At 38.9% G+C, this 27,564-nt stretch overlaps 1 protein-coding gene across 3 annotated transcripts; it reads left to right on the top strand.

Annotated features, from left to right (window-relative positions):
• Positions 1–531: 531 nt before the first annotated feature.
• Positions 532–27,235, top strand: si:dkey-19b23.10. Of its 3 annotated transcripts, none has more exons than XM_041779741.1 (11): positions 532–572; positions 17,479–18,773; positions 19,309–19,559; positions 21,456–21,658; positions 21,942–22,102; positions 22,274–22,377; positions 22,582–22,642; positions 23,098–23,186; positions 25,553–25,678; positions 26,064–26,164; positions 26,301–27,235. In XM_041779741.1, exons 2-11 carry the CDS (start codon positions 17,507–17,509, stop codon positions 26,830–26,832), a joined length of 2,895 nt encoding a protein of 964 aa, XP_041635675.1. In that variant the 5' UTR covers positions 532–572; positions 17,479–17,506; the 3' UTR covers positions 26,833–27,235. The 3 variants fall into 3 exon arrangements, with proteins under 3 accessions (XP_041635675.1, XP_041635676.1, XP_041635674.1); XM_041779742.1 differs by lacking the exon at positions 532–572 and adding an exon at positions 13,124–13,499 and having other exon boundaries at positions 21,942–22,066; XM_041779740.1 differs by lacking the exon at positions 532–572 and adding an exon at positions 13,125–13,499.
• Positions 27,236–27,564: the final 329 nt, after the last annotated feature.

The raw sequence follows: 27,564 nt of genomic DNA, 5'->3' as shown, positions 1-27,564 counted from the left end.
TCCTGGGAAGGTCTGCCACCATTCAAAGTTTTCTCCATTTGTAGAAAATGGCTCTCACAATAGAGAGTCATTAGGGAGTCCCAAAGCTGTCCAGACTGATAGATGTCAGCGACTTTGTTTCTCATCTGTTCTAGAGTTTCTTTGATGGCAGGATGATGTGTTGGGCAATTAATCTCACATAGTAAATGTTTTAACTCAGGTTATCTTTGTCCAGGAGGGGGCAAGTACTTTTTCACAGCCCTGTAGGATGATGGGGGGGGGGGGCAGCCACTCAGACTGAAAGCGTGTCTATGTGCATGTATTTGTGCATGAGATTGAAGCCACACATCAAGGTGATTTCTTGTTTCCAGCGTTACTATGACACAGCTTGTAACACACAGAGTCATAATGAAAAGGTGGATGAAAGGCTTCAAGATCAAGACCGAGAGCGGCCGATCATCTTTGACGAAACTACATCTCTCTCTTTCCGTGTCTCTCTCCTCCCCCTTTCGCACATGCACGTCTACCCACCAGCACACCATTGACACATGTGTCTCACTGACACTGGTACATCTGTAATGACAATTCAACAGGTAGGAACATTTTATTTTTATTCTATTCTCCATTCTATCACACAGTGGGGGTTAAGAAGCATCAGTGGCATACTCAGATTAGGACAGAAATCCTCCCCTATTTTGTTACCTTTCTATGGCATCATTGAGCAGCTACTTTCTCTTTTTCATTACAGCCTTTTCTAACCACTCTCAGCATGTAAAATGTTTGATTATAATGTTCACATTTTTGCTGAAAATCAATTATTCTTATTACGAATACGATTTTTTTGCAAGCAGAGAAGAGGCGGTAAAATCAGGAATTTGTTCTGTTCAGGTCAAAAAGGAGCAGATTCATTTGGTTAGTGGTGAGTTTAAGGTGTGCAAAAAATATGAGCTTTAAAGTGCTAAGATATAGTAAATGATGCATTTATGACACTTGGGAAAATGGAGTGAAAGTGTAAAAGAAGTTCAGCTGAAAGACAAGAACACAACAGCGTGAGGATCAGCTTTACTTGTAGCATTTCATTGTTGTTATCAGCAATATGGCACTGTTTACAACCTGTATGAGAAGAGGCCTAAACCTGCAAGCTTAACTGTGCATGCATCATAGAGATACCATCATAAACCTGAATTTCCCCTGACCCTGATGAAACTACAGATATGGAGGTTGTTTTTTTTGCAAAGATCTGTCAAGATGTTTGCCAACATAATTAGCGGTTACAGAAGGAAGACGTTTATTTGCTTGTTGGTACAATTGTTGATGTTTACTCTGCTCAGTTTGAAGAAGAAGGATTAGTTTTTTGGTGCTACTTTTGACCCCTTTTTTTTTGTTTTGTGACCTCCTTTGACATCTGGAGACAGAACGGGGGCAACAACTGTTTTTATGTTGTAAGGAAAATTACAGCCAGCACCACCAAGGCTGAGTTTAAAGGCATTCACAGCGAGATTATTTTGGCAGGTAAGTGTGATCATAAGAGGTTGAGGAGCGAAGAGCAGCATTACAGTAATGTTATTCATAAGCTTCTACAGTCTGTGTGGAAGAAGGGATGAAATAAGGAAACAGAAGAAGATGGTTTTAGGAAATCTAAAGAGGACAATATTTCCAGTTACTGGGCCGCTGTTGTGCGAGGCCTTATAGAAATCATTATGCCCTGGCTGACTGAAACTAAATGAGTGCATAAGAATTCACCCCTTGCTAAAAAGCTGAAGTTGTATCAGTTTGACGCTTTGTCCTATATGTCACACTCTCTCCCTGCTCTCTTTTTGTGGAAGTGCAGGCTGAGAACTATTGCACCTGTGCAAGACGAGCAGTTTAGAGTGATTCCATGTAATCTGGATACTGAAATCCTAACTTTGATTTAAGAGATGCATAATTTTTGTCATTTTTCCTCTCATGGTTATTTCATGATTTACCAGCATTGCAGCTTGAAGCAGTTTCACAACAACTGCCAAAGAAACAGTCTGAAAAACCATGATGGTAAAGCGCTCAGATAAAACAAACTAGTCTTTTTACCTTCCATGTAAGAGGCCATATGATGTGATTTCAATTGTGCTTTTCTGCCACTGATGAAACATCCAGAAAAAAGCTGCTGTATGCACAGAGTCTCTTTTCTCATCCATCCAGCCCTCGTTGTGCCTACATGCCAGCGCTAAGTTTCTGTGGACAGATTATTCAAGGTGTGCTCATGTTTTAATAATCTCCCCCTGTTGTTAAAGTGACTGTAGATTAGTGTGCAATGAGCTTTCATCAGTATGCTGCAGTTCCTGCAAAGTAGGGCAGTGTATATAACCAACACACATGACAGTCCCTGGCTGATGATGGCCTTTCACTGGATGGGTTATGCATTATTTCATTAAAGAGCAGAGGGTGAAAATCTACAGTTTTGTTGCATTTGGTTGTACTTATCTGATCCATTTGTATTGATGATGTGTTTTCTTTTTAAATATTTTTTATGTCTTTATTAAAAGAGGAGGACAGCAGATAAAATTGGAAGCAGAGATGACAGAATGACTTGAACCCAGGCCGCCTGCCTACGTGGGGTGCGCCTTAAAGGCGAGGCTGTCTTCACCCTGATCATATTAATTTCTTTAAATTTGACATTTACGTATTATTTAGCTGTATGAAAATTCTTAGATACATTATGATTAACACAATTCCAAATAAAAAGTTAAAAACTGTCACAATTTGTAATTTTCTGTGTTCCTGCAGACATTAAAGTCATAGTAAATTTTTTAACAGCAACATTAGGGAATATGAGAGTTCACTCTTCATCAATGCAGAGAGAGGTCAGAGGTCCATCGATGAAGCATCATCCATCAGAACTAAAAAAATCTTAACACCAAAATTGCCATCAGTTAAAATTTACCCATGACTGTTCTTCAGCTGTGTGTAATTCCTTTTTGATAAAAAAATTTAATTGTAGCTAAAAAATATTTGTTGTTGTGAGGCATTAGTGAATTTTCTCAATGCTTGGAGTGAAGAATCGGATACTGGGGAAGTTTCAGGAACAAGCAATCAGTCTTAAAGGATTTTGGATGTGCCAGATCATCATTTGACAGTTATCTAGTTCTCTTTCGCTGGTTAATGAGTTGTTTATGTCTGTGGTTAACTTAATTGCTCTTGATCAGTGCTAATAATGACAATCAATGCACTCTAATAATGATGGGTGCTGGGTGTTTTAGGCAAGTAGCTTTCCCTGGCAGTTCCAGTGTTAATGGCAGTCTTGGCAGTCTTTAGTGAAATGTAAATTCACTGATACTACACCCTAATTACTCTACTCCTGAAAAGCTTCTTTTTCAGTGCAAATTTCCAAAGCACTGGATAAACCATGAGGTGGTGTCTTAAACACATTTTTATTTAATTTATCTTTAAGTAGAATGAAGGAGGGGTTTTTTTTGTACTATTTTCAGTTAAAATTTTCAGTTAAATCTGCAGGTTATTCTTGGAAAATGTCATTCAGCACAAAACATAATCAAAATAGTGGTTTAAATGCAAAAAAAAAAAAAAAAGAGATCAGTGCTTCCCACTTTGTGGGCCAGGGCCCACTGGTGGGCCTCAGGGTCTCTGTAGGTGGGCTGCCAGAGGTCATTTTCAATAACTAATAAGAAATAATCTAAAATGGTCATGAAATACTAAATTAGTTTTTAAAGTCTGAAAAGTAATTGTTTTAATTGTCTGATGTATTTCATCAGTGTCATGGTTTACCTGGTGTTGGATTAACTAGTGGCGCGCTGTTAAACATTCTAATATGCCGCAGTTTGCCAATTTCACTAAAACTTGGAAGGAGTCATTGAGACTCAAAGTCCATTAACAAAGAAACAAAATAATTGTTCATAATTAATAGTTGCTCCTTGATTGTACTTAGCGACCTCACAAACACTTTCCGATTATTGTTAATGCATCTGCAAGCAAATAATTCACACTGAAATAATAATCTGATATATAAAAGGGAAATATTTGAGTCATTTCATGGTTGCATACGGGTTTTGGTGGAAGATTTTCAGGTCTCAAATTCCAGTTTTTGCTACCCGTAAAGTTTCCATGGCCACGATCAATAAGCTATGACAGGTTAATGACAACAAAAGGGTGATGATTTTTGTCATCTCCAAACTGTCAACAGTGTTTTTATCATCAGCACAATTAATCGTCACTAATATTTGTAAAAATGCAATTATTGCCCTTTCACTCACCAGAGTGATAGTTTTTATCATTTATCTCACAGGACTTCTGTGGTTGGCTCTTCATTTAAAAATGTTTTAAAAGATTTTTTAGAACCGCAAAATTTTCAGTACTTTTAGCCCGTGGTTCTCAACTGGTCTAGGCTCCTTTATGAGAAATTATGACCAACATTTCTGGAAATGTGAACCACTCAAATTCATTTAATGAAATGTTCCAATTTAACTTTAGATGAAAAAACACAACAACAAATTTTTGAACAAAGAGAGTCAATATCAGATATATATCTGCTCTCAGCAGTTTTTTGTCCTCTGAGGGCCTCCATACATCTTAGACTCTCTGACACATTTTTTTTTTCCAGGCATGCAATTGCAACCCAACAAAACCAGCTCAGTGTGATCCATTTTTGGGTCCCAACCCATCTCTTGAGAACCACTGTTTTATGCAGCCTTGTGGTTCCGTCGCTCCAAGTGCAGACTCTGAGTCGTCGAAGCAGGCGGCTTGTGTTCAGGCCTGTGGCTCTTTTCCTTTATGGCTGGGTTTTAGGATAATTTGCAGCATCCTGACTGTTGAAAAACACACGCAGGACGAAGGTCTTTTGTTTTGATTCTCAGAAAGGGAAAACTTCACTCTCCAAGGGCCTGATGTGGAAAGTTGAAAAGTGCAGATTTATCAGGACTGGACTGATGCGTATCTGTTGATCATGTCTCATATTTAGTAATAATTGTGGACTGGTGGATTTCTGTAAGTACCAGTTCACATGTGAAGTAATTCCTGATAAAACCTTTTCAGTGTTGATTGCTTTGGGGGTTGATTTTATAGCTGTTTGGATTTAAAGACAAAAGATATCCAAAAACACACATTTTTTCCTTATATTCTTTAAATTTAGTCATCTCTCAGTGGGCGGATGGGGAGCTTTAGGGGCCTGATCTGGCCCCCAGACCTCTAGTTGATGGTTTTTGACGTTTTATGACATTCCAATCTCCAGTTTCTAGTCTGCTGCCCAATCTACAATAAATGTCTAAAATTACCTAAAATTGTCTTGAAAAAATCAGTTTGCATCACACCACAATGAAATCTTTGATTAAACTGATTGCCTTGATTATTTACCATTAAAAAAAGGAATTAATTGATTATTATTTAAATATTCTCCAAATTAGAACATGACACTTCACTTCTTAAATTTCCCTCATATGTTGACCCCTGGGACCTCTTTTTGAAAGTTTAAATGCCACAGAGTTAGGTAGTTTTTAATCATATACAACATCAATTGTTGGCCTCTTTCAAACAATTTGATAAAAATCAACAATAAAAATTGTATCAGCAGTATCACACTCATCACTGGAGTCATGTTTCATGGCTTTGTGTGTGATTGTAAATCACTTGCTATTAATTCTATGAAATCCACACATAGTAGAAGGCTTCAAAATTTAACTGAAAGGTGATTTAACACACCTGCCACTTTTATTTTGAAATCCGTAGACATGCACACCAGACATCTGGCATATTTGTATTATTCATATTGATGATCGTATGTCGTTCATTCACTTTCACACTAACCTGGTATCACAATGTCCCTTGAGATCTACAATCGAAACATCTAAAGAAACACCAAGTGAAGGGTTGCAGCATCACAAGCATTATTGATGTGATTTTTTGTGGTGCAGACTGAAAAAGAAAATAATCATCCAGCATGTGTGCAAAAAGGAGTCTGTAAATTTTCATTCTTGTTTCGGAACAAGAGCGCTGGTCAAGCTTGTTTTTCTTTCGTGAGTAAAAATCAGTGTTAATATCGTTGACTAAAACTATGACTAAAAACGTTCATCGACAGCCTTATTTTCCATGACAAAAACTAGACTAAAACTAACAAAAATAGATCTAATAGAAAAAGTAAGTTTAATTTTCATCAAGATGACTGAAACTAGACTAAAATGTAATTTAGTTTTCATCGGATATTCAAATCCATGGTATTTTTCCACTGTGGGTGAATCTATCAGAAAACAATGCATCTGTATCTATTCTGCCTCTCAGCTGTAGAAAGCAGGGACCCCAGGTTTGGCAGGGTGCATAGAACACACTACAATGATTTGGTACCAGATTTAAGCCAGAAAATAAAAGCTTGGACTAAAACTAAAGACTAAATTGTGAGGACTTTTTATGGACTAAAACTAGACTAAAATATTTTTGAGTTTTTGAGCTAAAATGGGACTAAAATTAAAATGCATTTCATCTAAAGACTAAGGCTAACATTAAAAATAGCTACCAAAATTAACACTAATAAGAATAAAAATAAATCTAAATTAAAAAATGCCTTTTCAACCTTTAAAACACAGCTGATAGACTATCTAAACAACCACTTTTTCTGCAACACTATGTCCATTTAAACGAAGATTAAAGAGAAACCTTTCAAACTCAAACTGCTTCTTACGTGATGCAGAGCTTCTACTGTTGGGTGAAGTGTAAACTGGACCTCTTAGGGTGTTGTTGAGTGGACTGTATTTCTGGTCATGTGACCACAGCACCAGCAGGGTATCACCCGCTAATTTACTTCATGTTTGCATGTGTTTGGCAGAGATTTCTGGGAAATTTCTTTTGCATACTTGTTTTTCAGTCCCTGAGTTGTATGTTGTAGTCACCCAATCAAACCTTATGTCACCTTAGTAACCATACTGTTAGCTAAAACAGTGGTTCCCAAAGTGGGGGTCAGGACCTCCAGGGGGGTCTTGAGACAGTGAAAGGGGGTCGCGGGATGCTTTCCATAAAACAAAGAGAAATTTTATATAATTTAAATTCATAAATTGCATATATTTTTTTAAAAATGTTGTTAAAAAGAGTTCAAATTCAAAACAAAACATAGTTATAAAGTAATATTTGTGCTTAAATGCAAGTAAAAGTTACAAAAATGACATAAAATGAAAGTTTTGTACATGATGCTTTTTGCGATATTGTGCGCTTTATCCCTCTTTAGGGAAGATGGGGGTCCCTGATCTCTGATGCAGTTTTTTGGGGGTCACGGGCTGAAAAGTTTGGGAACCTCTGAGCTTAAATATAGCACTGATCTGAAATATGTAACTGCTTCATAGCCAGTGATACACAGGCTAAATAAAAACGCCTTATTTGTAATACTGTCAAAACTTCATTGATGTTGGAATAAGTGAATTAAAAAAAAATTAACAGCATTAAAATTAAATCTTTATAACTTACTCTTATTTCGTACAAACTGATGAAACAATATTGTTCTAAAATGATTATTATAAATAATATATAGAATATTAATCATGCATAATATGCAAAAGACCACATATTAAGATGATAATAATAATAATAAGAAGAAGAAGATGCACATACTTATTTTATCAGTTAAAAGGTCATATCTGTTTGTTTTGATCTTTCCATGCTAGGTGAATGATATGTAAATATACATCTATCACAGATCCACAAACATTATCTACTTAAACTACATCTATGAGATGTTACAACCAAGCCCATTACAGTTAGCCCAGTCTAAGGAGTTAGTTCTAATATTTCACTTCACTCACTTTCAGCGCCATTTTCCAAAAAGGTGGTTTAACATAAAAACAAAATTCCCAAGTTCATTTGTGGCAGAAATGCGTATGTTCGCATTATAGCAATATGACTAATGTAACTCAAATTCTTTTAACTATTGTGACAAATCCAAAAAAGTGTTAGGTTGTGGCCCGCTTCCCTACTATTTAAGGTGATGTTATGTTCTCTAGTGCCGTCAGTGAAAAACAAGCTTTTCCCTTTGTGACCATGAAAATATTGCTTTGACGACTTCAATGATTCATGTTAATTTGGTGGTCACATTCAATCTCTCCCTCAATCAGCGTCTCCGTTCCCGCCACTCACGGAGAGGCGGCTCGGAGTCGAAAAAGTCGAGAGAAAAAGTCCAGACTCGTATCTCTAGTTCCCCCTCCTCTGCTCCCGCTCCTTTTTCAGGTGAATTTGAGAGAAAACTAGAGAAGCGTCTCCCCCGTACGCACTCCTCCGTACTCTACTTCCATCCTCTCACAAACTTTCATTCACACTTTTTTTTTCTTTTTATTCTACGGTTTTCTGCTTACACACTGGAGGCACAAACCGGAAAATCCTGTCAGAACTGCTGGTGTGAAGAAGAAGCAACTTAAGATCTGCTTTTGAAAGCCAAAGTGAAAGCCTTTGTCAGAAACAAATCCAAGCTCTGCAGTGACAGTGAACTAATTCTCATCCTCACCAAAACTCTTAAAATATTTCAGTTCTTCTGTGGTGAAATTGTGAGGAAAAGTAGCTCCCATTTTGAACTACAAAGGTGATTTCGTACACCACATAACTACAACCCCATGGCCTATTAAAAAAAAGAGCCACAAATTTAAGCTGTCCTCATTTCCCCTCCAGTGTCATACTAATGAAAAATGCTGATGTGGCATGTTGTTCGAAGGTAAATGTAAAGATACTTCATATGAAATATGTTGTCTAATACCAATTTATAATTGTGTGGGTAAAAATGGATTATGGGAGCTGAAAACCTGTGTTGGCTGTAAATCCTTAGATCCACATTCTTGAATGAAATGTGAAGTAAAACCAGTGAGCCAAAGCCGTTTTCATAGACCCAAACTAATATTATTTGCGGATATGATGTTATCAAGGTCATCAAACATGCTAATATTGAGGTTAATGTGTCTGACAGGTTGAGTGGTTACCATTTTAATATTTATAGTTCATGTTAATGCTGAGGTTTCCAGCTTTGAGAAATAGTCACTGTATAGGTGACCTCAGCATTAACATGATCACCTACACTTGCTTCAGCACACTTTAGCTCTATTCCTCAATGCCCACTCTTCAGAGCATGATGAAGTCATTTGGAACAACTTCAGGAGGAGTTTTGATGATGATCTGTACTAAGTTGATCAGTTGCACACAGACCTGTTTTTTTATGAAAGTAACCTTTGATCACTGCTTGCATGCATTAGATTTCACAACCAATCACAAACTGCACAGACATTAGTGAGTCCAGCTGGCTCTAACTCACTAATGCATTTGTGTTTTAAGTGTGCTTGTACTGTGTGAACTTTTCCAAAGGAAAATGTTGCAAATCGCTGTGTGCAAATTAAAAGAAATGCACACCGCAACAAAGTTTAACAACTCAAAAGGGAACATTTGCAGGATAGATCATTGCATATTGCAAGTGTTGCAAGTGGTTGTTTGTTGTTGTTATTGTTGTTGTTTTAATCCTAAAAAACAGGGACATGCTTTGCAAATTTAGCGTAGCTAAAAACATCAGAATTTTATGGAAGAAAAATGACACCACAAACTAAAAAAAAAAACCATAGAGGGTTAGGGTTAGGCACTAAGACACTACAGGTTAAGGTTAGATGGTCACAGAGACGCAAGGTTGATCTTAACTAGTAGAGGTTTACGTCCAAACTAACCAAAATATTGCAGCAGATATGACGTATTCTCTTACTTTAACCGATCACTGAAAAGCATTTTTTTAACCTGTTTGCTTCAGATGCTAACGGCTAAAAATAATGTTTGCTAACTGCTGTTAATCAAACATCAACAGCATCCAGCGTGGATGAAAAATATTAAGGCATTTTGCTTATGTGAGTATTGTGAAGCCTACAGCCTAAAGCTGAAGCCTGTATAAAATAATAACACTGACATGGAGTGGTGAAATCCCTAATAACACGAGAAAATTTAACAGTGGATGGCGGAAATGATCTCTGCTCATGGAAAACAACAGTGTTACTGATCATGGAGAATGCAGTGCTGACTCCAAATTTCCGGTAAAATCCTCAACTCCTCATCACCCTCCAGGTTATCATGTCTTTTCAAACTATCACTATGACAGCCGTGTTCTACGGAAGACTTTACACCTAGTAGGGGTTAGGTGTAAGATGTAAGTTAAACTTAAGCCTACGTTGAAACTATTTCAGCTGGTGCAACACCTTAAATGTTAGGAGACTGTAAACTCTGTTGTTAGTAAGAACTTATGTTCAAACTAGGCTACATTTGAACTTACGCACAGCTGGTGCAACCCATAGCTGAACTCTAAAGTTAGACTTAGGGTAAGGGAGATTAAATTTAAAATAACACACCACAAACTAAGGAAAACCCCAAAGTGGGGCCAGGGTTAAGCACCTGAACCCTTAAGGTTAGGCTTAAGTAAAGGGGACAGAATCAAAAATACCATACCACAAAGTAAGGAAAAACCCAACAAGGGTTAGAACGCCTCTTTCTGCCCCACGATCAAGGTCACCATTGTGCAGGTCTGCAACTGATGAGCCCAAAACGCCCACCATAGAGATCTGCAGCCAGATATCTCTCACATTAATTGCCTTTATTTGGAAAGCTAAAGAGTGACAGGAAATATGGGGATCGAGAGTGGGGGAAGACATGCACCCAACAGGCTGATTCATTCAATCTCATGACCACCAAGGACTACGGCCTCTGCAGAGTGCAGGATGCTGTTTTTGATACAATGAGTATATATTGGAAGACCTTCTTTTGAAACGTTGTAGTTGAATTTCTGTAGGTCGGCTTTAAACATTTTCAGTAAACTTTTTTTATCAAGTAGTCCTTACCCTTTATATCAGTTGAGTCTTTTATTCTAAAGTTCAGCTTTTCATTAGTGTCCGATTTCCTCACTTTGTTCATATTCTGCAGATTCTGGAGGTTTTTTTTTACAAGTGATGTTTTCAATTAGAGTTTATAAATCCCTTCACCCACATAGTGTTTTTTAACAACTTTTATTTAGCACTGCGCATTTTTTCAGACGGCGTGTTCTCTGTCTTTTCTGCTCTTGTCTGTACAGGTGTGTATGTTTGTGTCACAGGTTATATAAGTGGTTAACAGGCTTGTTGACCTGCCAGTGGTCGCGTTTGTGGTTGAATGAAAATGTGTGAGTAACTCTAAGGGTTATTATGTGGCATAACAAAGGCAAAAACCAGACCGTTATGAGCTACTAGGTTCAAACTTTACAGAACTGGGGGGTTGCATGTATGATGGGTGAGTGGGTGGGGGAGTAGGTGGGGTGGCTGGGTGTTTGGAGGGTTCCCTGAACCTCAACGTTTGTCACCATCCTGCCTCTGGTTTCTTTCTCTCTCACTTCCTGTCAGCTGACTCAGCCAGAGAATCTTGATCTGGTAAACATGTGCACCATCTGCGTACAAACTCTCTCTCTCTCTCTCTCTCTCTCTCTCTCTCACTAATGGCACTTAAGAGTGACACAACCATATTTGAGCTTCAAGTATATACATTTTAAAACATTAACTGCTTTTCACCATTTTTACCACCCATTGCTGCTTTATCCCTTTTTTAATGCCTCTTTAACCTAATTTTCCCACTTTTAACCAATTTTTCCCACTCTCTCACCTCCCTTGACTACCATTTTCTGCAAATATTTGCAACTTACAACCCGTTTGCCACTTTTTAACTGCTTTTCACTATTTTTACCACCCTTTATTGTCACTTTCAGCCAATTTCCTGCAGTTTTAGGTTGCATTTTTTGCCACTTTTGCTAATTTTTGCTACTCTTTAACCACTTTTCATCACTTATTTCTGCCAGTTTTTTGCCACTTTAACCCACTTTTGCCTTTATTTTGCTCATCATGGTTTGGCTATAAAGTTTCATTACTTTACAAATGGTTCAGTCAATGTGTGTCAGTTATTCTGGTTAAATGTAAAATGTGGTTACCACAGCTTAAGTTTATAATCGACCATGATTTTAAATGAGCTTCTAAAACTATAAATTTCATTCCTTATTTTTGTAGGTGTCAGCACCAGAAAAATACCATTTTGTTCACATCTTTGAAGGGTTTCAAAAATGATACATTTTTTGGCTTAAATTTGGCGACAGGACTGCAGGTCATTACTTTTTGGTCAAATTTTGAGTCGTTTAAAAATTGACTCACAGTTGGCAACAGTTCAACTCATGACTTTCTGTTCAAATTTTACGCAATTCCAAAAATGATAGATTGATCACCATTTTTTCAACAGGTCTGAGGTCAAATTTGGGTAGATTAAAAATTTTTGCGTCAGGTCCTCGGTCATGACGTTTTTTTAATTAAGATTAATTTTTGTTCTTTTTAGTGCCTGTATTTGACAGAGGAGGACAGGGGATAGAGTTGGAAATAGGACAAGAGTGGGGAGAGACATGCGGCAAAGGGCCACAGGCCTGATTCGAACTTGGGCTGCCCGTGTAAATGGGCTTCGCCTTAGACCGCTAGGCCATCTGCACACCCACAAACTAAATTCTTAATGATATTCCAAGTCAGGATGTAGATGAAATCCCTACCCTTCTTTGATAAATGTAAAAAAAAAGAGATTAATAAAGCAAGATAGGACTCATTGGCAATTATACTTAGTAGTAGTAGTAGCCTTCACAATGAGGTGACACGGTGTTAGGAGTGGAAGTCCTGCTTCAAAACGTCATGGTGTTATTTTGAAACAATTTTAGCATTATGTCAAAGTTTGGATTATACTTTGCGGCTGATTGAAGGATGTTCTGGACTAAAAAAAGAGAAGAGCTTTTAAAAGAGATGGGGGATGCCAGAAGAAAACATTTACCATCAGTAACCAGTACCCAACAGACTGATGAAAAGCAAGCAAAAAAAAAGAAGAAAGGCAAAGCAGAATAGAAAGAAAGAATACAGAAAACAAAGTAGGGTGCATGGTGAGACAGAGAGAGCGAGAGATAGGGACGGGCAAAGAGACGGAAAGACAGATGGGGGGGGGGGGGCAGAGAGATAAAGATAGCTGAAAGGAGGGAGATCCGTCAGCGTTTGTTTCCTCAGGATGTGGTTATCACGACGACAAAAAGGCAGAGACGACATCACAACCCGCTGGTCTTTCTGACACCTGCGAGTGTGTGTTTGAGTGTGTGAAAGTCGGAGTGTGTACATGTGTTTCAGTTAGTGACTGAGTGAGTCTGGGACTTTGAGTATCGGTCTCTCTGTGCATGTAAAAGACTATGTAGGCCTATGTGGTTTGTATCATAGTAATATGTGTGTCCACTTTGCTTTAAGTAGCCAGAGTGTGTGACGGTGTGAGTTAGTGTGTGTGTGTGTGCTGCTGAGAGAGAGAGAGAGAGAGAGAGAGAGAGAGAGGGTGAGAAAGAGGCTGAAAATCTTAACAGGGAAATTTTCAGATGAACACGCACGACAGTGAAGGGTGAGAGAGAATAAAATAGAGAGATCATCATGAAGAAAACAAGAAGAACAACCGGGACTTGAAAACATGAAGAACGGAGGACGAACATATGTGAAAAGGAAATTAAGCGCCAAAGACTGGTAACAAAAAACCCTCAAAACAACTACAGCATAATTGTCTCTTCATATCATCTCCGTTCTTTCTTTCTCTTTCTGACTCACTCATTGTCCTATGTAGAGCACCATGTGGTTTCAAGAAGAAGAAAGAACAACCAACCAAGACAAGGCAGCACAATGAATATGTCTATGTAAAATACTTTTCAAAAAAGATGCCTGGAAACTTTGTGGTAGAAAAAAGTTGTGGCTCAGACTCATGTAATTGCAGCCGTAATGCGTGCCATCAAAATTAGCTTCTTGTCAACACCTTTTTGCTTGTAGTGTTACTTTGGCACAAGTGTCAAGTTACTTTTCTTCGAACCCTTAAGGGCACTGAACATGAATGGCATCACTACTGTGTAACGGTGTTAACATAAATGCTACGCAGGGGTTTGGAACATAACTCCAAATGTTTAGTATAAACGTATTTTTCTTCAAACGTCATTGCTGAGTTCAACAAATACAGCTGATATTCTTTAACCTGTTTTAAAAGGCATTCAACATGACTGGTCCCACTAGAATGTGATGGTGTTAGCATAAATGCTACGCAGAAGTCTGAATATCAAAACTGCAACCGGTAACATATTCTCAACAGGATGCCACAAAAATGAGCTTCACATTAGCTTCTTTTTTCTTGTAGCGTCTCTTCACAAGTGTGAACTTGGGATGTGCATTGAACATGAATGGCACCACTACAAGGTAATGGCGTTAGCAAAAATGCTGCACAGGAGTCGTAATGTTGAAACTGCAACCTGGAACGTAATTTTAAATTTTAATATGTTTCCTTAAAATAACCTTCTCATTAGCTTCTTTTTTTCCCTTAAGTATCTCTTTGGCACAAGTGGGGATTTATTTTTATTCTTACCTAATTGTTAAATTGAAAATAGCTGTTATTCTGGCACCTGTTTTAAAGGGTATTTGAAATAAATGGCACCACTACAGTGTAAGTGGCATTAGCACAAAGGAGTTTGAGTATTCAAACTCCAACCTAGAAAATATTTTTACATTTTGAAGATTGTGTAGTGAAAACATAGCTTTTTTAGCTCAATTTTTCCCTGTAGTGTTCCTTAAGCACAAGTTCAAACTTATTTTTCCTCTTACTTATTTGCTAATTTCTGAAATTACAGCTGATGTTCTGTCACCTGTTTATAAGGGAATTTGAAATAAACTGTACCACTACAATGTAAACGGTGTTAGCATGAATGCTACACTGGAATTTGTCTAAACTGAAACATTGAAAAGAATTTTTAATTCGAAAAAAAGTTGCCATCAAATTTTGCTTCTCAATAATTTCTTTCCTTCTGTAGTATCTCTTTAGCACTAGAGTGGACTTTTTTCTTTTCTTACCTTATTCCTTAATGCAACAATCACAGCAGATTTTCAGCCACCTGTTTTTACGGCCATTCAACACAAGTGGCACCAATACCAGGTAATGGTGTTAGCATAAATGCTACACAGGAGTCTTAATGTTAAAACTGCAACCTGGAACGTAATTTCAAATTTTAAAGTCTCCATAAAAATTAACAACACATTTCCTTCCTTCCTGCATTGTCACTTCAGCACAAGCGGGAATTTAATTTTCTTCTTACTTATTTGCTAAGCTTGGAAGTTACAGATGCTATTCTAGCACCTGTTTTTAAGAGGATTGGAAATAAATGGCACCACAAAAAAGTGGCTTGGCATGAATGCTAGACAGGAGTTTGATTGCTAAAACTTTAACCTGGAACATAATTTCAAATATTTTGTAATTTGTCAAAAATAGGCTTCTTATTAGCTTCATTTTTCCTGTTGTGTTACTTTAGCACAAGTGTGAACTTATTTTTCTTCTAACCTCACTGTTAAGTTCGAAAAATTACAGCTGATATTCTGGCACCTGTTTCTAAGGGCATTTGAAATAAGTAGCACCACTAAAATGAAAGTGGCATTAGCATAAATGCTACAAAAGAATCTTAATATTAAAACTGCAACCTGGAAGATAAGTTAAAATTTTTCAGAAAGTTGTCACAAAACTTAGCTTTGCATTAGTTTTACTTGTAGTATCCCTTCGGCACAAGTGTTAGCTTATTTTTTCTTCCTATGTCATTGCTTACTTCAACAATTACAGCTGATGTTCTGTTACCTGTTCTTAAAGGCATTCCACATGATTGACCAAACTACAATGTAATGGCGTTAGCATAAATGCTACACAGAGTTTGATTGTTAAAACTGCAACATGCTTTCAAATATTTTTTTAAAAGTTGCCACAAAATGAGCTTTGCATTAACCTTCTTTTTCCCTTTGTCACAAGTGTGAGCTAATTTCTCTTTAAACGCTATTGTTGAGGATTAAAGAAAGCATAACTGAATCATAATTCCAAATTTTAAAAAGATGCTATTAAGAAATAGCTTCTTGTTACCTTTTTTTCCCAGTAGTGTCTGCCTGGTACAAATGTGGACTTGTTTTCTTGTAACCTAATTACTGGGTTTAACGTTACTGCTGAAATTTCTCACTTGTTTTAAGGGCACTTGACTTGCCCGACTACAATGTAAGTGGTGTTAGCATAAATGCTACACAGGAGTCTTTATATTAAAACTACCTGGGACATTTTCAAATTAAAAAGGCGCCATAAAACATAGCTTGAGTGAATGACTCACGCATTAGCTTAGATGGCAGCATAAATATGAATAAAGAAATTCAACCATATTACCACTGGAAACATTTGATTTTTAAAAAGAATATTAACAGCATTTTTTAAAAGGGTGGGACACGGTGTAAAATGTGAGTAAAAGAATAGAGCGACTTTCAAATCTATTTCAGATAATATTTAATTGAATACAGCAAAAGACAAGATCTATGTTGATTTTTCTAAATTAGCTGTCACGTGTGCTAAATGCCAACATTAAATGAACATGGCATAACTGATGAAATATGCGACTGACAAGCCCACGTTATTTGGTGATGGGCCATTATCAGCCGACGCGTATGTGCATCCCTACTTAACCCTTTAAAGCCCGAAAACACAAATTATAGCCAGAAAATTCTAATTTTTGGAACTGAAATGTTTATTTCACTTTATAATGAAATTTTTAAAAAAATCTAAATTTCCGTAAAATTTAATATATACAGTACTTAACAAATTTATTTGTTAAAATGTATTTATTTACACCCTAACCCTAACCAAAGTAAGGTTTATGCCACAGCTGCCCTAAATTAACAGCATTGGTAATTACCAAAATCATTTTTTATGTTTCTGCAATGGTTAATACACCAGTAGGTAGAAGGTCTTTAACCCAAATATTTTTAATGCTAAAATATAATTATTATTGTTATCCATGAATTTTCAAATTTACTGATTTACCAAAAAACTGAAAAAATAGTAAAGCGCATTATTATCTGTTGATTAATATGGCAAATTATAGTTATTTACTTGCATTCCTGAACAAAAAAAAAGAGTTTTAGTGGTTGAATGTTATGCTTTATTAATTTCTTACTTCTCAGAGAAGCACAGTGAGCTGGCTTAAATTTGGGTGAATTCAGTTTGAAATCCCCCATTCCCGTACAAAATGGTAAAATGTGGGGAGCTCACTGAAAATGACAGAGCCCGCATTAAAGCACTTCATGATGCTGGATGGTCTTAGAGACAATTTGTTAAGCTTTGTTAAGCTAAGTTGTTAAGCACTGTATATATCCGTAACTAAAATTGTTTTGTAATTAATGGCCATTGAGTCCTCTGGGCTAAAGAGGAAAAGGACCATCCAGATTGTTATCAGCAGAAGTTCAAAAGCCACAGTGTGATGATATGGGGTGTATTAGTGCTCATGACATGGGCTACTTGCACTTCTGTGTTGGCATCATTAATACTGAGAGGTATATTGACAACTCAACCAAAAAAAACTTATGTTTGTTCAAAAAATATGGAGTAACTTACTGCTAATGATAAATTTTGTATAGTCATACTCAGAATGTTTTTCTCTATCCCCTGTAGGCATTCTAGCTTCACCTAGCCAGCCATCATGGACAACCACTCCTCCACCCAGTCCTTCCACAACCATCACCACCACCAGTTACCATCCTTCCACTTGGCCTTGCCAAATATCCAGAGTCCTGAAGTAGGATATTCTTCCTCTCAACATGTCCTGGATCATCTGGAGCATGACAGGAGTTTATTAAATGCAAGCAGTGGCAGCTTGGATGGACATGCTGACTTGGGAGGCCACTTTGATGGAGAAAGTGTGCGAGGTGGCCATTTTGGTGACACTTTGTTTGGCATTAGCAAGAAAGAGGAGGTTTGGGAGGATGGGGAAAGTTGTGAGACTGCTTCAAACTATTTTTATGGGAAAGGAAGCCACACCAGTGATAGCTTCTACACTTTGAACTGTGGCAGTGAAGAAAAAGTTAACTATAATAGTTATGTTGATGAAAGTAAACATGAACCACTTCAAAGTAGAGATGCTAGTAATAGCCACTTTATGAAACAAACAGTTCCCTACATTAAAAGTGAAACAGGGAGCTTTAGTGATGGACATGCAAATTATTGTAGGACTGATTCAAGTGTTAGTGATGGATATTTGAAAAGAGAAGAGGATTATGGGTCCGGTGAGGATCAGCAACAGCCTGCAGAGTCTGAGGGACCCTGGCCAAGTGTCTCCCCCTTGAGGCAAAGTGAAGAGGAGCGATGGAGAGGAGCAGTAGACTCTTCTTCAAGGGGCCCATCCCACAGGTCACCTATTGGCATCAGCAGTGGGGTGCACACTCAGAAGCTGGACTCTTTCTCTGAAGCTTTTCTCTCTCAACGAAAGATAAGGTTTCCCATGATTCCCAGCGGGGAATCCACTCAACAGACCTGGGATTTTGGAGAAAGAAGAGGCGAAAGACACAGCTGTGCTTTTGACTCAGACCCCTGCCTTCCTCCCTCCTCTTCTTCGTCACCCACTTGCCCGTCTCTTCCATCTTTCCCCTCTCCTCCTACATCTTCTCACCTCATGTCTTCTGTTCTTAGCCCACCTCCAACACCTCTACCTCCTCCTTCCCATTCCCCATCAAAAATTGACTCTCCCATTGCATTCGGGGGCTATGGACATTCAGGGTCACAAGGGGGAGAACCGGTCAGTGCGCTTCAGTTCTTTACCCCTCGTCTTCAGTGTCTCCCAGCTGTCCATACGTCAGGGAAGATGTGGAAGCTTCCACTTCTTTCAAACTGCTTTTCAAAGTCACCAGGAAACCCCAGCAACATGGAGGGTACCCTGAGATCTCATGGCAGAGACATCAGCCACATCACAGGTGAGCTATCATGTCTTCATTTATGATAGAATCATGGAGAGAATATAATAAATTTGGCGAAAGACAATGAAAGACTTTCTCTTGAACACTTAAATGAACTTTACTCCTTCCTGTGCAGAACCCGTTGTTCAATTACCACAGGTAAACTTATGGGACATGTGGGTTTTTGTAGGCGAGCTTTTGAAATTTGCATTTACCACATGCAAATGACATTTTCACTTTAGTTTCTTTTTTCACAATTTTTCACAATTTTACCTCATGGAAAACTTAGTTACGCACATGAGAACAGCCAGTACTCATGGCATAGGCTGTGCATCAAGGTTTTCACAAGAACTGATCTTATATCTGCAATGTGTGGTGCAACACTTTCCTGTTTGCAAAGATAAGCTATGTTTCAAGTTTATTTTTCTGTGTTTTGTCTGATTATCTACCACACTTTAAAGATTAGACGGCAGTTTTTCATTGATGACATGGCATAACTGACTTCCTGACAATGACTTCCATGACCCTCCTCTGTTTTGCACTTTTTTTGTAGTTCTACCAGCGTCGCACAACATTGTTCAGTCTCTGGAATCATCATTTCACACTGCGTCTGCTGAGAAGTCATCTTTTCACTCTATCGGAGCCCTCTGTCCCGTGAATACTGCATCTCTACCTACTTCCTTACATCTTGCCTCTCATACGTCTCAACTTTCCAATCAACATACCGAGGCCAAAGAAAAGAGAACCCTCCACGTGGTGACGCAGAAAATAAAAAATGGACCAGCCAGTCTGAGCCAATCACAGGTACACTCTTGGGAACAATTGGAGCTGCCATTTTTCCTTTTCCTGCTTTTATAGCTTAAATAATTAACATTTAGTTGCCAGGTTGTAAACCTAAATGCATGAAGTAGTTGTAGTTTTAAAGTTAACATACAAATAATGGGTCAAAGGTAGTTGACATAATAGGTCGGCCTTTAAAGCCACAGTTAGCATTATCAATCCAAGCATATGAACATTAACATATAAGCATAATTATGCTTCAAGTGCAGCCTTACAGAACTGATAGCACATTTTCCCATAAATAATTGGAGCCTTTTCCAAAAAGCTTTTAGGTTAGCGTGACCATACATGCCAATTTGGCCTGGACTGTCCTGTTTTAAAACTCCCTGTCCTGTGTACCAACAGATTTCTATAAAACACCAAGATGTACCAGTTTTTAACAGCCCCTGTCCTGGTGTTAACCAATTGGAGCTCCAAAACAATGCACCATGGATGCCTGAAACATTTTTCTGTATATCAGTTAATGCCATTACCAAGGCTGTTTCAATTCGGAAAAAAAGTCAAACCCTAATTTGCTAATGTGAGTGAAAGTTCAATTGTGTGTCAGTCAGTCTCAGCTTGTGGTTGTTGCCCTCTTACTTCAGCTTCAACATTCATTCTGTTGTCTTTAAACCCTTTCTGTGTAGCTTTCGCTGTATGCTACAGGTCATTGCCTTGCTGGAAGATAAATCTTCTCCCATGTCGTAGTTCTTTTTCTGACTGAATAAGATTGTCCTCTAGCATATTCCTAAATTTTGACGCATTCATTTTACCCTCTACCTTTACAAGCCTTCCAGGGCTGCCTGCCGAGAAGCATCCCCACAGCATGATGCTGCAACCACTGTGTTTCACAGTGGTGACGGTGATGTTTGTGGTGATTTCTTCCACTTGACCGTGGAGTTTCCCACATGCCTTTTGGCAAACTCTTGATGATATTTAATATGAGTTTTGTTTAGTAGTGGCTTTCTCTTTGCTACTCTCCCACAAAGCTTTGACCGGTGAAGAACCTGGGCAACAGTTGTTGTATGCAGTCTCTCTGACCCCGGGTGTTGAAGCTTGTAACTCCTTCAGAGTAGTCATAGGTGTCTTGTCTTGGCCTCTCTTATTGGTCTCCTTCTTACACGGTCAGGATGGCCATATTCCTTCCATTTCTTGGTGATGGGTATAACTGAGCTCCAGGGGATGTTCAGTACCTAGGACTTTTTTTTCTATCCATCCCCTGACTGATACTTTTCAATAACATTTTCTCTGAGATACTTGTAGTGTTCTTTTCTCTTTATGGTGTGACAGCGAGGAATACTGGGGTCCATACTATTCATAGTTGAAACATTTAAGTGAAAATTATCCAATCCAAGTCGAGGCTAAATGATGTTAGCAAAATAAAAAATGTAATAACTTTGAGAGCAAGGCACACTTCTACAGAGGCGTTACAGTGTTTGGACGTTGGCGTCACTTTTCCATCAACAAAACCCAGGAGACTTGAGAGTAAGGAGGCAACACTTGTCACAGCAGGAGATGTGCAGAGGCAGTGGGCGGACACTTACATGGTTGTTTGTCATGAAATGATGTTGGCTCTGACTACATTCCTTCTGAAACCACAGTCTATGTTTGGGTTTTTATTTTTAGACGATGTGAACAGTGGAGATATTGAAACGTGTTTTTCCCCCTCAATAGGCCTAGGCCAATATGTCACTGAACTATATCTGTATTTATGTTAAGAAGTACCGAAAAAAGCAAATGAACTATTTATATTCCTTTGTATATGCTTGCAAACTATCAAAAAAAAGATAGCTTCATATTGTGTTTTCTGGCTTGGTTTTTACTTCTGTTAATCCTTAATTAATAACACAAGACTTAAGAGGCTTTCTTGTGTTCTTACAGCACCAAGCCTCCCAGACCTACACTGGAACTCCATTTCCCAGTATCCTTCAGTCCGCAAGGGGTCAGAAGAAGAGCTGCTACACTCCTCAACCCCTACTAAATCCTGTTCGCAGGGGGAAGGGTCTGTACTCTTGTATCACATCTTTCCATCACAGAGAGGAGGAAGCAGCAGCGGAAGAGGGGAATGAAAGTAATGTGTTACCGTGAGTACAACACTGAAGAAAACAACAGCTTAGGTCTCATTTTAAAAGGACCCAACATGGTTAATTGTAAAACCATGTGCAGTAAAAAAGGCAGCAGGCACTGTACCCCATGGCAGCCTTTTAATGCATTAACAATGACTGTTGTGGAGCAGTCTAATTGTTGCTGATTGTCCTATTTGGCTTTATAGGTCATAAAGAGGCATCAACATTAGTTTTAGACATTTACAAACTGCTCACAGGAGCTTTAAGAGTTTGGAGGTTTCACTTTCCCTCTTATTTGCAGGTTTGTCAACGTGGGTCATGATTTCCAGGCAAAACTTCCCCCATGCTTTGGGGGTGGTGAGAAGTCAGAGGTGTGCTCACCTGGGGAGGAATCATCGAGGGAACAGCTGCTCTGGAAACCATGGGGTGAGCTGCAGCAGAGTTCTCACACACAAGACCAAGGTACATTTTAGTCTTTGCTTTTATACTTAACAGCTTTTTGGAGATCTGCTTGTGAAAATAATTGCACAGAAATGCCATTTATAAAATACTATAGCCTTTATAAAATATTTGTACATGAGACTAAACTGCTCATGTTTTGTGTCTTTGTATGTGCTGTATTTGCATGCACAGTGGAGAAGCTGTTATCCATGTGCAGTTCCAGCTGCTTACCAGGAGGGGGCAGTAATACAGAGCTGGCTCTGCACTGTCTGCACCTCTGCAAGGGGGATGTAAAGGTATACTTGTTATCAGGTCTTTTTTTCATGCACACATTTCATTCACCATTCATCCATCCACCAGGACTTACTTCCATGCACCATGACTCAGCAGTTCTTTCTTTCTTTCCCACTCAATCATTCCTGTCCAGTTTATGGTCTTCAGTACCTTTACATGCCTCATCTGCCTGTTTTCTGCCTCCACCATCCCTCTCTTCTGTGCAGGCCACCCTTGAGATGATGCTCTTCTCTCAACCATTACCAACAGGAGACTACCACTACTCTGGTAAGCTTTTATTTTATGCCTGAATGTGTGTCAGCATATGAGTCAGCAGAGGAGTAAGCATTCCCTCTGCATGCACAATAGAAGCCTTTGTTGAAACATAAACCTCCAGCCACTTTCATCACGTGCTCTTACAACTCCAGTCTAATTTTTCTTCCTGTTTGGCTTTGTGCAAAGTTAAATCCACACAAGACTGTGTAAAGTACAGAGCTGACAACATTGTTTCCACTAAAGTGGATGTATTTATGGCTAATGTCATACTGTTCTTAAGTCTTTGTCCCTGGCATGTACTGGAAACATGTCCTGATCCTCATACCACCTGCCATTGAGTTGCTGCATGACTTTACACATTACATGAAAGTGTTGCATGACTTGGCATTGCAGTAAGTCATGCAGTGCAGGACTCCTGGTGTTGGTTTTCACTGTTTCCCCCATTGTCCTCTTCTTTGTCTCTGTAGGTAGTGATTTGTGGTCAGACAGTGAGAAGAATCACTTCATTGCAGCTCTGGAAACCTATGGCAAGGACTTTGCACTCATACAGAAACTGGTATGACAATTATGCATGTATTGTTTGCAATTTGTGCTGCATTCTTTAGTGAGTAGCCTCTCTGTGTTGTCTTTTTCCCAGCCATTTAGTTTCATCAAATCTATGTACTGGAAATGCATGAATTAAAGCAAGTCACCATATGAACAGCATTGACAACTGTGCCAAATGTCTTAGTTAAAAAAAAAAAGAAAAGTATGTTTGATTTGGATGCCACATTGACTAGAAAATAAAAATCAAGCACTCACATTCAGTTTGTCCACAAGTACACCACTTAATTGTTGTCTGTCTAGTCCTCACGATCAGGTTTATTACCCACCCAGATGAAATTGGCAGGGGGTTATGTAAAGGATTCCGTATCTTTGTTTGTTTGTATGTGCACCAAACTTTCAGGGAATATTGGGATAGTGACAGGGAAGAATGTGATAATCGGCACACCCGTTCAGTTTTTCTTGGACTTCAAATTTTGAACACCATAGTAATCAATGGGAGCGCAAGTTCCTCGGTGGTGCTGCGTAGGCGTGGGTCTGCTGCCTCAGACGGCCATTCTAGTTTATTGATATTTTTCTGTTGGCTGAGAAATCATTCTGTGAAAGCTCAATGACACATCTGACCACAGAAATAAGTGCTATTTCCTCTTGTAAATTTACAGTTTACCACCTGCTATCAACCACTTTAGCTTGCATGAATGTTAGCACTTCACTGAACAGGTTCAATCAAGGCTAGAAAAACCCTCCACTGCCAGGTTGTAGCAGTTTTTGACAGTTGAGAGAGGCTGGTCTTTCTCCACAAGAAGGCGTGGTTCTGGTACATTAGACAACAGGCCCTCAGCATCTCACAGCAGAGAGTGCTACTTGACTTGTTGTGGTTTTTGAAACTTAAAGGCATAGTTCAAGATTTTTGAAGTGGGTTTGTATGAGGTTAATTTCAATCTTAAGTAGCCCATTTAGGGAGAGACTGACCAGAGTGCCAGCAGAAAAGCAAGGCTCTTCGACTACGCAGCACTGGAGCAGTATGTTTGCTCCAGGTAATTTAGCTTTGTTAGACAAAAAATGGTCCTAAAACACTGTAAGTTTAAATAAGTGCATGCTATATTGAGATAATTCTCAGCACCTTACTTTCTAGTCAGCAACCCACTCAGGCACTTGATGGGGTTGAGATCAGGGCCAGTAAAAGTCCTTCCTCATCAAACCAAGTCTTTATAGTCCCTGGGGCACAGTCATGGTGGACTAGGAAAGGGCCCTCTCTAAACTGTTGCCACACAGTTGGAAGCATAGTATTATAAAACAGGTCATGGTATGCTGGAGAATTAAGACTGTCCTACACTGGAGATAAGGGGCCTACCCCAAGGCCTTAAAAAAGCCCCTTACCATTTTCCTTTTTGTACCAAACTCCTCAGTTGGCACAAGAGTCAGGAAGATAACGTTCTCTCTGCATTTGCCAAACCCAGACTCACCCATCTGATGGCTAAATAGAGAAGCATCATTGCACAGAACATGTTTCCACTGTGCCACAGTCCGGTGTGGATGTGGTTTTACACCACCATTCAGCACTTGGCACTGGATTTGGTGGTGTGATAGTAAATTTCCTATGTTGTGATACATTTTGTTTCTAAGTATGATTTTTAAAAACATATATACATCTAGTCTTGACAATGTCTGAGCTACCCCCCTGAGATTTTTGGCTGACCCTAGGTTATGAACCACTGCATTAGAACATACCAGAGCCTATCATTTTGGTATTTGGACAACCATTTCTTATTGCTTTACAGAAAATATATACCAATGTAGTGTATCACCATTCTGCTAACAGATATAGAGATATGTATTTGGTCCTTACTGAGCCTCACCTAAAAGTGACTTTTACTGTAATTAAAAAGAGGAAAACGTTTATTTTAATGAGTAAAAAGTGGAGACAGCCAAGTATTAAAGTGAAAGGAAAAGATCTGACTGGAAAAAAATTGATGTCATCATATTTTTGCCAACTTTTCTCACTGATTCAGCATCTAGGTAATGTGTTCACTATGAATAAGCACCACAAAAATACTACGTTAAAAATACCAAACCATCCCTTTTCCCTGGTGGTAAATAACACCATTGATTGTTCTGTGGAAATCTTAAAAAATGATTTGTTTTGACTTTACACAGACTTTAATTTGAATTGCTAAACTCTACCACATCCCATCGCCACTTTAATCAGAGTTTATGACCAAATAAATATTTCAAACATCAATTAACTGAGGGTGAACAGAGCTAAATATTGGAAAAATACTGGATGATGTATTTGGAATCAAGCTGAAGCAGGCAAAAGTTGCTTTTGATTACTTGGTATTTACAACAGCATGTGTTTGCGTGTTTGTGCATGTGCAGGTGAGGACTAAAACCACATCCCAGTGTGTTGAATTTTACTACCTGAGCAAGAAGCTCTTGGACAAGCAGAAGAAACAGAAGGAGGAGGAGGAGAGCAGAGATGGAGAAATGGGGCAGCGGAAAAGTGTAAGAAACAACTGAAAAAGGAGCTTTTTCACTCTTGTAAAGCTGGCCAAGCTGGAAGTCTGATAACCTGATGATGTTTATTTAAGTTTGCTTTTTACTATCAGACTGTTCTTTTAGTGCTCACCCCCCCCTTTATCGCTCTCTTTCTTCCTGTTGTTGTCATGCTTCAGCAGAGAGTTGTCTTTTCTCATGATGCCCTGTGTGCTCCATTAGATAATAGAAATAAAAATATAATGGAAAAGTTTGCTTTGCTTAGAGGACAACAGAGCACTTGTAGTATTTGTGTCTGTAATCAGTTAAATGTATTAAATGGTTATCTGGTGTGGAATGCAGCTTAACAAGTCAGTCACAGCAAAGAAGCTTACAATTGGTCCTGTTTTCATAGATAACACCCATCTGTCAGCCAGTGGATGGACAGTTTGGACTGGAGGGGGCGGTTCCTCTGTCCTCATTGGCCAGTTTCTTCCCCTGTAAGCTGTGTGGAAAGTGAGTGCAACCAGTCACACAAGAGGAAGCTCCAAAACAAATTGTGTTTGACTTCAGGGCAAACCAACAGATGGTTTAGATTTTCAAGTCCTTTTTACTCACACTAGCCTCTCTCCTTCCTGTTTCCTTGCTCCAGAATGTTCTATAAAATCAAGTCCCGCAATGCTCACATGAAGATCCACCGCCAGCCTCAGGAGGATTGGAGCGACAGGCGGCTGCAGCAACAGATCCTTACCCAGCGGCTGTCTCTCGGTCGCCCAAACAACCTCATTGCCACCCAGGGGAGTGATCTGTTCCACCCTCAGGCTCCAGGTCTGACATTTTCCTCCCAGAGCATTCCTGGAACTTCAAACAGCAACAACAATGCAGACAGTGTCCTCAACTCTGTAACCAATAGCAATGCCATCACTCCCAGCACTGCCGTTGCCCTAGATCCCAGCACTGTAGTGACATATAGCAACATTGCTGCTTCAAACTCACATGTAATCACTAATACTCATGGCAGGGAATCCAACCAAGGAGAGCCCAGCTCAGTCTCACCTTTCCACCAATTATGGGCCTCGTTCGGACCTGGCTCTAACCCTGCGACTTTTTACTACAATGCAGAAGGAAAAGACAATGTGGTAGCCAGTACAGTGGAAGGAAAAGAGCCAATTAACTGGCAGTAGTGTTTAAGTCTGCCATGAGCATTACTAGCACTGAAGTCAAAGGCTTATCAGAACTCTGTGCTATAATTCAAACTAAATTTCAGCTCAAACTCAAGTCCATTTTACAAGCTTATTTTTGAATGTTTCGTTTTGTAATTCTGATGCTGTATATTTTGTTGTAAATGCCAAACAGTACCCCAATGCATATTTAATTGTTTTTTTATACATTTGACTTTTAAAATAAAAGAACTTGTTTTTCATGTTCCTGGCTTCAGTATCATGAACGCTTGAGGAGCGAAGCAGGTAACAGCCAGGCTAGTTGTGTCACACAAGACATCAAAACACGTCAACAGGAGGAGAAACACAGAAAAACAGAGCTTTTAAAAATGTTAAAACAAGAATTTAGTGCTGGCACCTTGGTGTAAGAAGAATCCTGGTTCTCCTGACTCCCAGTCGGACTGGGTTTTATGTGAAGCTTGTACGCTCTCTCCACCTCCCCCCACAGTCCAAAAACCTGCTCATCAGGCTGATTGGTGACTCTTGACTGTCCATTGGTGCGAATGTGAGCATGCATATTTCTCTGTTTCTACATGTCAGCCCTGTGACAGCCAGTGTGTACCCTGCCTCTCACCCACATTTGCCCTACCTCCTTGTGACCTCAACTGGAAGAGAGCAAAACAGTATAGCTGATGCGCTTTTTGACCATCAGACAAGACGCCAAAAAAGTAGCACACATCACCATAAAAACACCAT

This window comes from Cheilinus undulatus, linkage group 22 (genome assembly GCF_018320785.1).
Source record: "Cheilinus undulatus linkage group 22, ASM1832078v1, whole genome shotgun sequence".
Classification (NCBI taxonomy): Eukaryota; Metazoa; Chordata; class Actinopteri; order Labriformes; family Labridae; genus Cheilinus; species Cheilinus undulatus.
This window is presented reverse-complemented; position numbering and strand designations above follow the sequence as displayed.